This window comes from Miscanthus floridulus, chromosome 3 (assembly GCF_019320115.1).
Source record: "Miscanthus floridulus cultivar M001 chromosome 3, ASM1932011v1, whole genome shotgun sequence".
In the NCBI taxonomy this organism is placed as follows: Eukaryota; Viridiplantae; Streptophyta; class Magnoliopsida; order Poales; family Poaceae; genus Miscanthus; species Miscanthus floridulus.
The window spans coordinates 130294186-130309611 of NC_089582.1; the positions used below are offsets into that span (position 1 = coordinate 130294186).

At 45.7% G+C, this 15426-nt stretch overlaps 1 protein-coding gene and 1 long non-coding RNA gene across 11 annotated transcripts in view; one reads left to right on the forward strand and one right to left on the reverse strand.

Annotated features, from left to right (window-relative positions):
- The window catches only part of LOC136542444 (transcription factor bHLH130-like), a 28605-nt gene extending 22384 nt beyond the window's left edge, over positions 1-6221 (reverse strand). Inside the window, exons 1-8 of one of the 9 annotated variants that reach the window (XR_010780689.1) lie at positions 5800-6217; positions 5131-5617; positions 4669-4958; positions 4444-4590; positions 4289-4354; positions 3418-3486; positions 3093-3256; positions 2349-2417 (exon numbers count right to left, since the gene is read on the reverse strand). Coding sequence is in view for 4 of the 9 variants with exons in the window: in XM_066534874.1 (XP_066390971.1) it covers positions 3154-3219; positions 3418-3486; positions 4289-4354; positions 4444-4590; positions 4669-4958; positions 5131-5593 (1101 nt within the window). In the remaining 5 variants the exon portion in view is untranslated. Of the gene's footprint in view, positions 1-1843; positions 2418-2522; positions 3257-3415; positions 3487-3631; positions 3710-4282; positions 4355-4443; positions 4596-4668; positions 4959-5130; positions 5618-5799 lie in introns of those variants that run through there. The other 8 variants (XR_010780688.1, XR_010780687.1, XM_066534871.1 and 5 more) reach the window with 8 other exon arrangements.
- A 5335-nt stretch (positions 6222-11556) lies between these two features.
- On the forward strand, positions 11557-15107 carry LOC136546940 (uncharacterized). 2 transcript variants are annotated; one of them, XR_010781459.1, is made up of 6 exons: positions 11557-11950; positions 12063-12423; positions 12530-12675; positions 12763-12877; positions 12988-14178; positions 14285-15107. It is a non-coding gene; the product is annotated as an uncharacterized lncRNA (long non-coding RNA). The 2 variants fall into 2 exon arrangements; XR_010781458.1 differs by having other exon boundaries at positions 12155-12423.
- The last annotated feature ends 319 nt before the right edge of the window (positions 15108-15426 follow it).

The window sequence follows — 15426 nt, forward strand, 5'->3', positions numbered from 1 at the left end:
GTCACATACATGTTCTATAATATTTTTGCTGAATAAAAATTGGTTTCCAACCCTACTTGATATACATGAGCTATTGAATCAACTTTCATTTAACATTTTTATTAGTCATTTTAGATTACAAGAAATTGATCTACACACTTTATCACATGCTTTATCACATAAACATGATGCACATGATATGGTTTAGTGGTTTGTTTAGGGTGTAACACCGAGGGTGTTACAGCTCCCCTGCACGCGACTCCCGTGCGAGCGAGGAAGAAGGGAGGGGGAGGCGCATAGGGGAGGGGAGGGTGGCGGGGAGGGGGAGGCCGCCAGCGCCGGCAGCGGTGGCTGCTGGGCAGGCTCCAAGGATAGGGTTGGGAAAGCCCCACCTTTGCGAATGTCGTCCCACGAATAACTAATTTTTTCCTAACTTTTTGTTGCGACGATGAGTTCAATGAATAGAGTAACCTCGAGACTTTGTGCTGCTGCATTATTCTCCATCAGGTCAATAAACTGCTCAGAAGACATAGAGTGCGGACATATATCTTCCTGAGGCAACAGGGAGCGCAGGTCATGAGTAAAGAACAAGTGTGCAGCACTCGTGCAATGCAGATAGGTAGTAAACGAAAACAAGAGCTAGCTTCAGGGAAGAACCAAGCCAAGTACGCTACCTGGATTGATCAAAAGGCCATAGCCGATCGAGCAGCGTATGAACTGAGCAAGCAATGCACAGGTTCCCTTCTTCTTTATATAGTGTGCGGAGTATATTTCTCTTGATATGAGAGCTTTCAGCTACAGGTTCCCGCGATTACCCAAGGAGGTGGAGGGTTGGCATTTGCGCTTGCGATTACCCAAGGAGGTGGAGGATCTTGATCCATGTGCTTGGTGCATCGTGCAGTCTGTCTCAAAACTCCGGAGAAATTTGCTCAGCTGCCTTAAGCCAAGAGTAAAGCATAAAGACTGGAAACAAATACTCCACTGCTTGCAGTAGGTTAACAAAAACCACATCGCTAGAGAGGCAGTCTACTAGAAACCAACACGAACTGGGCAACCAACATTTCTATGCCCCCCTACAATATGCCTCTTCAGTTAGCTACATAGTACTCTAATTAATTAGTTATTAATGATGTTTTTTTTTGTGTTTTCCCCTTTTCTCATATCAATATTTAACATCATCTTATACAATTAAGAATTAGACTTTCGATTATTTTCTCCATCTCTTTTGTTCTTTCTATTACTGCCTACCAAATGTCTACTTCATCCATACATAACACTCTCTAATTTAGTCTGTTCGCTTGAGCTTATTCAGCACCACTTTTCAGCCATGGAACATTGTTTTTCTCTCACAACATTTCAGCATAAGCCAAATTTTGTAAGGTGTGAAAAAACTGGTGTGAGCTATAAGCTGCCGCTACAAATTATGTGTTGTGAAAAGCTAAAAGCCAAAACCAAGGTTTAAGGTCTTGAGAGAATTATATTACGCAAAAGTTTGCTGCTTCTAAGGCCAGCCGAACACACATTCAAAAAAAGCAGCTTTAGGTTCCACCCGTTTACCCATTTAGTTGGTGTTCTACTTTTTTTTTTAGTTCCTAAAAAGTTTCCCAAAAAATGCTACAGTAGCCATCACATCGAATCTTACGATGCGTGCATAGAGCATTAAATGTAGACGAAAAAAAAACTAATTGCACAGTTTAGTTGGAAATCGCGAAACGAACGTTTTGAGCCTAATTAGTCTATGATTGAACACTAATTACCAAATAAAAACGAAAGTACTACAATAGCCAAATTCCCAAATTTCGCGAACTAAACACAGCCACAATCTTTAAATAGTTGTGGCATACTATGTGTTCTGTAAATTTTGTAGAACCACTCGATGCACATTTAGCTAAAAGAAACCAACTGCATTAGAGAACCCTTCAACATACACACCCCAACTCTTCAAAGTCAAAACTCATCCTAGCATTGATGTAGCTCCCGAGAATTTGAATACGAGGCGTCTCTATGAATACTACTACTAGTCAGCTGCCAGGCAGTTTCAGTTGTGTCTGACGAGAAGGCTTGGGTATCCAGTGGTAACTTTTGCATCCCCTATCCAAGAATCCGGCCTCCTCATTTTACAAAGTTGTTATGCGCTCACACAAAAATATACAGATAATGAGATAATCATGTCAATGTGTTCAAGTAGAAATCTTCAGTGATGTGTGCTGTTTGTGTGCTTCAGTGGTAAAACATACTTGGCATGTGAGAGGGTCAGGGAAGGAACTATGTGAGGGTCTGTCACGTCTAGCAGTGTCTAAGGTAGAAGTTGCAGTATTTGAACAGCATTTCAATTATCTTCCTGGGCTGAAACAAAAATATGACCTTACCAGGCCCTTCCGAGACTGCAGCTGAGAAGACCAAGGCTACGGAATCCATGTCCAGAGCCTGAATCTTTTCTGTTGGTGTCGCAATAGAGCTATATTAGCATCGATATAAGAATGTCAGATAGATGAGCAGCAAACAGCTTCAGGACCAGCCTGAGGTCCGAGAGGAAGCAGGACTACCCCCAGACCCCAGTAGAGGATGCCCATTAATTCAAGGGACAATTGGCCACGGGACCCTTAATTCAACCATATGTTCATTGAGTTGAAACACTATTGCTTGCATTGAACTCCTCCAAGTTTTTCTACTATTTATATGCGGCACATTTACAGCTGCTGCTAGTAGTAATAGAGGTAAATTAACCACTTTCTACCGAAAGGGTAGTAGTAATATATATAGCAAAGCAACAGCCAAACTATACAGTTGTTTCTCCTATATATCTTCCCACTTTGACCCTTCTCCCTATCACTTGAAATCTTGAATGCTTGATGATGATGCCATTGCTTCATTCCCCTTCGCTCATACTCCCTCCGTTCCAACTTACAAGTCACTTTGAATTTTTTGGTACATTCATTTTGTTATGTATTTAGACATATGTTAGATCTAAATGCATAGCAAAGTAGATGTATCAAAAAAATCAAAGCGACTTATAATTTGAAACGGAGGGAGTATAAAGCTACACTGCCTGGTAGATAAGTCTCTCAACTGCTGCAGTTCAAAACCCACAGAGAAAATGAGAGCTGTCTTACATCTTTTCTATCCAGAGTGAACATGCTTTCGAGGTCTGCAGGTCATGTACGCATCAGGGCTTCAGCAAGAGTGCTGCTGATTCTTGCTTCCTGAGCAGGTGCAATTAGCTTGGCTCTCCTTTAGCACCTTCAATGAACAGATAGCAGGAAGGAACTCTCAAGCTCTGTTTCAGAGTGTGTATTTCAGATAAGTCTAACAGAACACTATAGGTAACTTTCTCCTTTCAGTTAAAGGGCAACAAATCAATATAGCTTGGTTTAGACCTTACTGCCCAGGTCTTTCTTATTAAGATACCAATAAGTGCTCATTTGCTGGATTGCTTACCTTAACCTGCTTCTGGAGATCCTTGATGTAGTCGACAGCCAAATCCAGCATGTCAGATGTGTTGGTTTGCTGCAGGAAATGGAAGTGTAGGTTGCAGACAAGTCAATTATGGAGTGGTCCTCACATAGAAACTTTGCTAACCACACACACAATGGGCCTGTTTGGTTGGTGTCCTGGCTAGTTTGCCTGGCAAAAAATGTTGCCTGAGACTTGCCTGAAAAGTTGATGCTTTTTGCCTGGCGAGGCAAACTCGGAGAAAGTGTGTTTAGTTTGAAGCCTGTGCCTGGAAATGCTGATGAGAAGATAAATCACGTTCGCATCGTCTATACATGATTATGGAACGCTATTAACAATGTGTTTACTAAATAAATGTTTTTTGTTTATTAGTAAAATTATTAAGATTAAATATTTCTAATGATAACTCTCTATATGTGTTTAATTTTGTTCGAACTCATATATGTGCAATAAGTACTTTTTTATTGATATGTCCATATAAATAATTTCACATCAAAAGGATATGGCCATTTGATTTTTTTTTTTTTGTTAAAAAGAGAAATGCTGGCCGGACAAAACAATAAAATTAAAGAGAGAAGGCAGTGTGTCGTGATCTGTGTGGTTGGCATATCAGCTTTTGCATTAATTACGCCAGGCAACCTCCAAGCCAGAGCCAGGCGACCGATTTTGTCCGCCTGGGTGACGAGCGGATGCCTGGCCCAGTCACGTACTCAGGACACCAACCAAACATGTCACAGGCAAGGTACAGGCAAAGTTTTTATCAGGCAAGTTTGCTCCAGGGTTTCAACCAAACACGCCCATTAATGTCCATGTCCTATTGCCTATTGGGTTGCCATGGCTACAGAATGTGGAGTACCTTGTCCATGTTTGGAACTAGTTCTTGCAGCTTTCGGATTCGCTCACTGATCTTTGTTCTCCTCACCTGGGCACCACAGATCAGCACATCAGCCATTTGCTCAGCTGCATACTCCAAACCTAAGGAATTCTATGCAAGAAAACGGATTCACTGACCCTCTCGGCGATGCTGCGTGGATGAGTGGCGCATCCCCGCTTGGCACGGATCTTACAAGGCACAGCGTCCTGGAACTGGAGGAGTTTCTCAATAGTTGCCATCTCCGATGCCGTCTTGGGCAGGCTGAACTGGTGCGTGAGGCCGCTCTGCACTGATGGCATCGTCAGTTCGCCACATAGATGTACTACAAGAAACGGAAAATGCTGATAGAGTAACCCCCGTACCTGGCCAGGCTCCGAAGAGTCCCGGGGGCGTTTCATGCTAGACAAATTGTCTGATATGAGCGCCGATGAGTCCTCCCACCCAGAACCCATTGGGTACCCAGGGATGTACCCCCTGCCGCCACCGGCAGCCTCTGGGCTGCTCCCTCCAACCTCCTCGCTGTCCATCTCTGAGATCTGGGACATCAATGACCCCTGCCGTGACGAGAAGCTCAGTTGCCCCTTTAGCCTGCTACCGCTACCAGCGAGGGAGTCCGCGGTGGCCATGCCCGCCCTCAGCATGGCCCCGTATCCTGAATTGAGCAAAGTAGCGTAGGTGGGACACGCTCAGTGTCAGTTCCAGAAATAGAAATGTTTCCAAGAAGAAAAACGCTCCAAGAACCGCAATAATTGCTGCCAAGGAAGCAAGCAGGGAATGGTAACTACGGTCGTACCAAATGAAGGCTGAATTAAGGAGAGACCAACCGTTGTCAATGTTCCAATGATCGAGGAATCCGGCGGGGGAGCTGCTCTGCCGAATCAGGTTGCTAGCGTTGGCGCTGGCGCCGCCGGTGCCGACAGCGGCCGCGGTTTCTATGCCTGAGCTCACGGTGCGGTAGAGGACGGACTTGGCGCCCACCATCTCCTGCTGCTGCTGCTGGGAGGCCATGTCGGCTTCACTCGGGAAGTGGACCGCGGCGGGGGCAGCCGGCGGCGGCGACGGCTTGTCGTCCCGGATGTGGTGGTCGGCAAGGAACCTTGAGAAGACGTTGTCGGCGGCGGCGGCGGCGGCGGGGCTGGCGGCGCGGGGCGCGGAAGGGAGGAAGTCCTCGCAGAGGTCGCCGAGCACCGTGCTGGGCGCCGATCTGTACCTCAGCAGCCCGGACGAGGCCATGGGCGGCGGCTGCACCGGGAGGTTGAGGTCCTTGGACACCGGCGAGCCGTACATCAGCTCGCCCGGCAGGTTCAGATCCTGCACAAGAACAAAAAGAGAAGGGGGAAAAAAGCAATTTTGATCATCTGTTCACATAAGCATAGCATCGAACAACCTGAAGACTTAAGCAAACAGCACTCCGTCTTCCTCATCTAGAGATTGAACCAAAATTCGTGCAACGGAAGAGCTCCTGGATCATGGAGACGGCATGATGAGCATACCTAATTTCAGCTCAGATCAGGGAGCTAGCTAGCCCCTCCTGGAGTCCGCGGGCGGGATCCACCTGGGGGCGGCAGAAGGTGTCGGCGGGGATTTGAGGAGGCACCGCCGCCCTCCTTAGCACGAGGCGAGGCGGAGGGGACGGGGTTAGCAGGGACGGCGGCGCGGGGCTGGGGAGCGACGGCACGGGGCGGATAGGAGCGGCGGCATGGTTCCCGTGGCTGGTCGGGCGGTGCGCGGTGGGGGCGGGCGGAGAAAGGGGCTGCGCCGCTGCTGCGCACGATAAATAGTGCGCGTGCGCCGCTGCGCTCGCTTTGGCTCTGGCTTGGGTGATCTGCAGCTGCTCGTCAACCACGGTTGGGCGGCGATGCCGATGGCGATGCGATGTGTCTCCGCCCGCGCCCGGGTCCGGGACGCTCGTGGCGTGCGGCACTGCGGCTGTTGCAGTCGTCCAAACGGCGTTGGGTCTCACGGCCGGGCGACGGGGCCATGGGGGTGTAAGTGGTGGCTGCCAAAAAAAAATGTTCCTTCTTAGGGCCATGTTTAGATTACAAAAAATTTCAAACCGATGAATAGTAGCGTTTTTGTCTTATTTGGTAAATATTGTCCAATCGTGGACCAACTAAGCTCAAAAAATTCATCTCGTGATTTCCAACTAAACTATGCAATTAGTTAATTTTTTACTTACATTTAATGCTCCATGCAAGCGGCTAAAAATTGATGTGATGGAGAGAGAGTGAAAAAACTTAGAATTTGGAGGTGATCTAAACAAGGCCTAGGTCTTGTTCGGTGAGGCTTCTATTCGGCTACCGGAGCACTGTAGCGAAACTGGGGAGACTCACGCAGTTTTGGGGTGCTCTTCTTGTGTTCTAGGTCAATTTGACTGAAGCCTGATTTGAAGAAAAAAAAATGAAGCCAGATCCATTTCTATGAAGCTATAGAGCTAAAGTCCAGTCAAACAAGACCCAAACCACCGTGTAGTTAACCCAGACGTATTCATAAGATATTCACAAATAGTTTAAGACTTGCTGTATTTTAAAATTTATTGTTCTTATGCTTATATTTTCTCCAGCCGCAACACTCCGACAACCTCCATGAGTAGAGATGTCAACAAAAAAAAACCATCGGGAATCACGTCCCCGCCTCCGTTCGTGAGGGGCGAGAATTTCCCCACCTGCAAACGCCACCGCAGACCATTTCTTCCCTATCCTCGACTCAATGTAAGCCCAAGCTAAACATCCAACAGAACAACAAAGTCATCAATCCATCATCCAAAGATATTGAATTATCAATAGCCCATCATCTTTATGAAAATAGCAAAGGCACCCGACTATCATTCACAACCACCACTAGATTGCATAAGCACAAGGCACAGATCAGTAATTCATCGCTCTTCCAACTTTAGAATCACACACTCGATGTGGTGGCAGTAGGAAGCTCATGCACATCAAGTGGTGCAACAAGCACACCGGTGGATACGGATCCGACAATGGCCGCAATGCCCATACCATGCAGTAGCCAATCGGAGTCCGAGGTGGCATCCCTTCATGCGAACCATCAGACGTGGGTTAACAAAGGTACACGACGAACTCGAGTACTAGAGGTCTATGGCTAGGGAGCAAAAAAGTACGGACTAGGGATTGAGGTTGTTCTGATAGTGATAAGGAAGATGAGGACAATCTAATACAACATTCAAGAATAAGGAAGATGGATCCATGCCGACGTGGACTTGGAGGAGGCATCTGAACACCGGATCTAAAAGCCCCAGACCTCTGGTGTACTTGTGTCCTATGGTGGCAACGGGACCATCTACTCGGGCTCGATTGCGACCTGTGCACTAGGGGCGAGCGTGAGCGTGACTTGCACTCAGTGGTCACCGGCGGTCGGCCTGCTCGAGCCACCAAGACAACAAGCTCGATGTAGTAGTTGGCGGTATAGATCACTGCCTCACCGATGGCGGCTGTTGACTGTGATGCGTCAATGAAGGAAGAAAATGAGAAGGAGAATACATTAGAGATTAGGGTTTAGTTTGCTATTTTTGCGGTGCTATATATTGGGTCTTTGTGGACTTTTAACATGTCAGGGCCCTAGCTAATTCAGAGTAAGAGGATAGGTGTGCAGGAATGATGGCTATTTTTTTTCTTTATTTCAATCCTTAGGGATGACTAAATTAGTCCTATGCCTCCTTACGCTACTAGAGGAAATTTTTGCGTACAACGGAGGATCGGTTCAATTGTCACCTGTGTCCATGAGCTTGGGCTAGTTTTAGACGATTGTAGCTCGGAATATAGGAAAGTTTGCTGACACCCCATGACCGAGGAGGCTGCTACTAGTCAGTAGTGAGCGACTAATACTAGTTGTTCCGCATATTTGTTTGTTGGTTTCAGCTAGGGCTTATCAGCCAGCCAACAGTGTTCTCTCTGTCACAACAAATCAGCATCAGCCGAGCTTATCAGCCTAAAAACCAACCTGCGAACAGGCCGGTTGTTCTAACGGTGGGTCTAGCAAGGAAGTGAACGAAGTCTAGTCTAGATGAAAAGGAAAAATATATATAATCAACACCATGTTCATTTGAGCTTGTTTGACTTATAAACCGTATTTTTCCAGCTGACGAATAATATTTTTTCTTTACACTAAATCAACCAACGGTACTTTCGGTTGGCCTTATCAGCCTGACATCCTCTGCGCTTGGGACGGATACGATGGAGAAAGACTGGAAGGAATCAGATTCAAGTTGCAGTTCTTTTGTTGTGACGGTGAAAGGAAGCGGAATCTGAGGTATCCGTGTGCTGCTTACCCCCGGCGCGTTTCTTTCGCTCTCCACCTCCTCCATACGTTTTTCTTTCATTCTTTGAAGTGAAGTGAGCTCCATACGGTTTTGTTTCCATGTCGTGCTTCTGCAGTACTGTGCTCCGGCCTGCGGGTACGTATACGACCGTCCTGCGCCGGATATGCAACGGATGTACTACTCGCGAGTACCTAGGAGTAGACTCCGTCTGTGCACGATATCAGCCGGTGCCTAGTTTCGTTGGATTGGATGAGAGGAGCCAGCCATCATTGTCAGGCGGTGTCGCCGACTAGTGAGGGCAAGGCCCCCTCGCTCTTCTGTCTTCTCAACCAGTCCTGAAACTGAAGGTAGGACTTTCTGTGAGAAGTCGAACCCTATTGAAATTGCATGATACAGTATGAAAGGAAGAGTCAAAGTCAACCCATGCGATTTGTCAATCCCTTGAATATCGGTACCACAGCTCTGCCGGCCAAGTCAACGCCGTCGGCAGGGGCGCACCGCGCACGACACAAGGCACAGGACGATGCATGCACTGTTGGTCTCGTTGGGGACGTCTTCGCGGTGTCGATGCTATTCGGGGCAGTCAGTCGGCACGCGCCCCCTGTTTCCCTGCATCTATGGACTCTGGTTTCCTGCCCAAGACAGCCGAGTCGGAGCCGGAAGGCCGCTGGCGGCTGGCAGGGCTGCTCCGCCCGCCGTGCAGGTTCTCGCGGGCGAGCACACCGAGAGGGATATGATCCGTTTCGTCTTGGGGCCAGTTGATGTCAAAATTTTTGGCAAAGCGCTACTATAGCGTTTTCGTTGCTATTTGATAATTAGTGTCCAATCATAGTCTAATTAGTCTTAAAAGATTCGTATCGTAGATTTCGTCTAAACTATATAATTAGTTTTATTTTTTATTTATATTTAATGCTTCATGTATGCGTCCAAAGATTCGATGTGACGAAAATTTTTAAAAAATTTGATATTTTGGGTGCAACTAAACAGGGCCTTGAAGACGGGGGAGACGGCGATCGAGTCTGCACGCGCACGGTACGAGGACCACGCACGGCGGCGGTTCCGATTCATTTAAACAAGCAGGAGGCAGAATGAAAAGGTATGAAAAAGATTGTCAGCTTTTTTTTTCTATGCACGTGAAATGGTCTGGGAGTGGTTTGGATAATTCATTTCTTGCCTCTCCTCTACGGTAGCAATCGGATTTTACGGATTTTTCTCAGCAATGGCTTTATTATTATAAAAATATTTTGAGCCAATGTAGAAACATTTCCTGATGAAGCTAGGCGCCTACCATAAGGACGACTCAGATTGTCATGATCCACAATAAAAACGTGTGGAAACCTAATGCTCTGATACTTGCTAATGTCACTATTTATACCCAATGCATGGTTTTAACTTCTAATTTCATACTCACTTCGGTCTTGAAGGTTTAGAGCTTTTTTAGGACGCAGGAATTTAACAGGAAACGTATAATAATTTTGCATGAGTCAATTCATTTTTATTGGAAGAACTCATAAAAGGAGAGGAGGATCTCATGTTCCAACGAGGGCCTTAGAATTTGTCCTCAATTATCAGTTATTTTGAATTGCTCAACTCCATCCATGTATGTCTGTCTTTTAAACTTCATCCACACGTGCCTTTTAAAACACCATTTTGTGTAAAAATGAATCTTATAACCGAAATCAATGCTCCACTAATCACCTCTTCCTTCCCTTGTCACAAGCTTTTGCAGGTAGGGGTGGATCCAGCTAGCGTGGGGGCTCAAACCCCTCCTACGCACTGAAGCTCCATAGGGGGGGGGGGGGGGGGGGGGGGGGGGAAGAGGAAAGAAAAGGAAGAGAAGGTCTAGAGAAAGAAGAAGAGAGATGAGCTCCCCTAAAATAATATTCTAGAGTTCGCCCATATTTTGTAGGTCACATGTATATACATGCATGCTTCTTCATGTTGCAAGTTGGCGTTAGAATATATGATTTCATCGTCTCACCCTAGCAGGAAGGGCACCATCGACACAACATGACGCGCCAGCCATGGGACAATACTTATCGATTGATCGAGAGCATGCTACGGAGTGTGCGACGGGTAGTTTCGACTAACCCGTGAGACGATTACAAGATTGCCCTTATCAAAACACTATGATATAAAATCAAACCAATAATAAAATTTGAAAACAAAGTACCAGCTTCCCACCAAACACTTGAAGAAAATCCATCCAATTCATATTCGTGGAAAAAAAAACAAGCCTTCTATCTTTTAGTACCAATTCACATTTCTATGCAGCGGCAAGCAATAAGATTTTTGTGTCTTGAGAAGGGGGTGCCGTTCCTTCTACAAATCGACATGACGACCCATCCCTCTCTTCTGCCCCACACGCTTCCATCAACTTCTCTGTCCTAAACTTTTGAGATGAGAACAAGATCGGTCTCACCTCACGTGTATTTTATGGAGTAGATGATCCTTCAAAGAAACTGATAATAAGAAATTATAAATATGTAAAGACGGGCCACGCATTGTTCATGGAGACTGGCATTGGGCCCACCTTCGCGTCACCAAGGAAAGGAAATTCACAAAAATATCGCTGGCCCAAGTAAGCCCTTGTTTAGTTCGCGAAATTTGGATTTTGGGCTACTGTAGCATCTTCGTTTTTATTTGACAAATAGTGTCCAAACATTGACTAATTAGGCTTCAAACGTTCGTCTCGCAATTTCCCACCAAACTATGTAATTAGTTTTTCTTTTCGTCTACATTTAATGCTCTATGCACGAGTCACAAACATTCGATGTGACAGATACTATAGCAACTTTTTGGATTTTGGGGTCCAACTAAACAAGTGCTAAGATCTCCTTAACACCACCGAATGGTGTGACTATTTTTTTTTTTGTCGTCGCTCTGCCTTTCCCGTGCGATCCCGCGAGTCCGTGCGCCGGCAGGTGGGCCTCCTCCCCGCACACGCAATCGCCGCTATCACGACACACGAACCGCGCGCCTCTCCTTTCTCCTCGCCCGAGATTCGTTCGAAGACAGTTGTGCTCCACGCGCATGGCTGCCGTCGTCATCAGCCGTCGGCCGCCGCCCCGTCGTCTTTGTCGCTGTCACCCGCCAAAGATCCTGCACCGTCCCCACATCTTCCCGGCTACCCCTACGCCCCGCTCGCTCCGTCTCCCTCGGTTAAATCAACGCCGTCGACTGGATCTACGTGGGGCGGCTAGATCGACGCCGTCTTCTAGATCAACGCCGCCCGTGGCTGCCCTCCCGTGGACGCGCCGCCCCTTCATCTCCCCCAACTGGATCAGTGTTGAGGTGGTCGGATCGACGCCGTCGTCAGGCGGATCGATGCCGTGGCCGCCCTCTCGACGCGTCACCACATTCGCGTACGTGATCATCTTCTGGCTTCCTCTCTCTTTTAGGCATTCCGGAGACCAGGGCCATGAGTCCATGAATGGCGGCGGCGGCCATGGCTAATCTATAGGGCTCTGGTTGCAGCTGCAGCCATGGCGAGCACACGCCGCCAAGCCGTCCCTCCCCCGTTCCGCATGCGCCAGCGTGCTCAACTCACAGTCACTATTTCCGTGCAGGTAAGCCCTTCAATGAAATGCCCCTTAAAGTCTGCGTCGCAAGATCCGCGCTGTGCCGTATGTCGTGCTCGCTGCCTGTAGTGAAGGGGGCGCGGTGAGGGAGGCGGCGACAGCGCGTAGTGTGCCATCCGCCTGCATCGAAAGGTGCCTGCTTGGGAACTCGTCCTGCCTCTCTTGCCGCCAGATCCTGTCCCTCCGGCTGCCTCCCGGCAAGCGGGTGCGTCCACTACAGCTTGCGGCCACAAGACGAAAATGTCCCGCATAGCAGAGTAATGCAATGATCTTCCATGCTTTTCTGTCCTGTTCTGAAATAGCGAACCATGCTGTCATGTTCTGATACAGTGAACTTAATCCCTTTTTGTCTGGTGAATTTAGTGGGGGCGGATTGGATCTATCTTCCTTTGATAAAGCTAGGAAGTTGGCAGTTGCTCATGACCATGTGCCAGTTAACTCTGACGGCAAACAAATGAATGAGGATTTGAACAATGTGAACAAAGACACTATTGAAACTTGAAAGCAAGGTAAATCAAAGCAAATTGCTCAAGATATATAGGTGACCCTCCAAAACCTTACCTTTCATATCAATTTACTCGTTATAATTTGTCAAGGGCAAAGTTAAGGAAGAAGATGCTCAGGTACTCTTGATGAATGGGAGAAGAGGAAAGCCACTGGTTTCGAGATGAGGAGTTGGCAAGGCAACTGCAGGAACACCTAGATATGCATGTTAGTCTGATTCTCTGTTGTGGTGATGCATAACTTTCCAGATTTTTTTACAACACCAGTGTCAGAATGTTGAATTCAGTGTCAATATAATGTTTTTCATGGTGGGGCAGATGTTTTCACTGGTGGGGCGGAGAGTTCAGATGCTGAACGTTATGGATGAGCATGTTCGCCTTCAGAGGCCCAGATAAAGCAGGTGGTGGTAGAAGAGATTTTCAACGCCGGGGCCAAGGCAGGTTAAGTGTCCGAGGGCGAGGAATGGACAGAGGAAGATTTTAGTCAGCGACACAGTTGTAGGTCTATAGGTTTGTTGTGTGTTGAGTGTAGTCCACTGGGTGTAGGGGTAAAAGTGGTATGACGGCGACCTTCTCAAATCATGTTCACATTTTCTCTAGCCTAATGGTGACCTTAGAATATTATATTTATTATAAATAAGAGCTACCAATTTATTTCTATTAAGAAGTTTGTCTAGCGTTCGTGTTCTACAACTAATGGTGGTTTAGAATAATGGTCAACTCACATGGATCAATATGGTGAGCGTAAATGTTATTTCATGGTCTTCTATACTTTTCGATTTATAATTTATATAATGCTACTATTTTACTTTCTGATTTCATATTTGAATTTGCGCAGGATAACCAAAAAATACAAAATGACTTTGTCATCCAGCCTCCGTCGTGGTCCATGTTGGACCGTTGGAGTACACAAATCCATTTAAATTCTAAATGGGCCTTGATTTGTTTTTTTTCTAAACTAGGTAATAAAAAGATTATCTAAAGCAGCTAAGCATCTCAGTATATCCTACCTGGGATTGGGTAGGGTAGGAAGAAAAAAAAGGCGTCATAGATTGACAAAGAGGTTACCAAGTTTACACTGATTTTGTATTCTAGCTGTTTGCTTCATCTCTAGCATCTAACCCTACTGTTTTTGTATGGAAATATCAAATCCTATGTGTCAGTCTCTTGTATATGTTTTTCATTGAGTTGATTGTTACCCAAAATCCATCACTAAATTTAGCTCATTGGTGTGAATTGGTATGGTTGGTTGGACTGGGCTCTTGCGTTCTTGGGAACAAAGTCTCTGACTGTATGGATGATTAATTGCTAGCTGTTTGAGAAATCAGTTTTCCTGTCCCAGTTTTACTTACTCGTTATTTTAGTAACTCTCATGCCCTTATCTGATTCTTCTCTATTTAGTGCAAATGGCTGACATTAATGTGTCTCAATTGCAGTTAAGCTAGCTGACATATCTAATTTTGATACAACGCTTTGGAAATTAATTAAGGACCTCAATGTCACCGATTTGTAAGTATTTATGAATTGGCTATCTAATTAAGTACATCGGTCACACTATGGCTTGATTAATTTTTTCCATATATATTTTCCATGAGTAATGGTTATATGTTGACAGATCTGGAGCTCTCCCGGGTTATATTTGGAAACTGGTTTAAAGTTTGCTTTCGACAAACAAGCCGTTTAATATCACTTTGAGATCTTCAGTTTAGAAAAGGTATGTCACTTGTTACCGAGTCTAAAGAATCACTTTGAGATCTTCAGTTTAGAAAAGGTATGTCACTTGTTACCGAGTCTAAAGAACCAGCTCGTTTTATAGGTACCGCAAACTGGTAAAGTGTTTGAATTTATGCCCTTTTAGGATTCTTTTAGGATTTGATGGAATCCTAAAAGTAAAATGAAATTGTTTTGTGTGCTGGACTACTGTCTTTATTTTCTTTTTGTAGCTATACATGCATGCTGACATATGAACAGTTAACCAGCATGCTGACACAACATGTTCTGACTAATTTCCTGGAATCATCAGTTCCAACTTCCAAGGGCCTTCGGGAAGATGTGTTCTTTTTTATATCTGCACATCAACAGGTCATCTTGAGGGGCATTCCAGCGACACAACAGGGGTACTAATTTTTAGAATTGAGAGTATTTTTGTCTTTGCATGTACACCATGGACAGGTGAAAGTAGACAGCCGAAGGTCCCGTCGAGCCTACCTATCTGGGAAATGGGAATATCCGAACATGTGAGTTAGCGTGAAGCTGTTTGCAATATTAAGCAAGATCACTCTACCCTTTTGTTGTCATCTGAATCATGCTGCCGTTTTAGTTTCTTTGTTATCTAGGCCAATGTATATACATGATCCGCACCTGTTGGAACTCTATTTTAGTACTTGGAACCTTTGTAAACATTAATTCAACCTGACTTGAATGCTTTCTACCCTTAATAAATATGTTGTTTGCTCGTCATGCCTCGGGCCTTAGGGCTTCAGGATCACGGTGTTTGTGTTCCCGAACAGTTGTCGGATTAGTGGCTGGTTGCAGTTTTGGTAAAAAAATGTCTGCTATGCGTTTATGGTCTTCTGAATTTATTTAGTTTTCCATAAGCCACTAAATGTCTGTTGGATTTCCATACAAATATAGAATGCATACGCTAATCTCCTAGCATTGTCAAACAAACTTGTGCTCATGATCACCTAGCCAAAATATCAGTATCTTAGTTTTGATTAAATTTGAGCCGCATTGTACTCATGATTGGTAATTTGA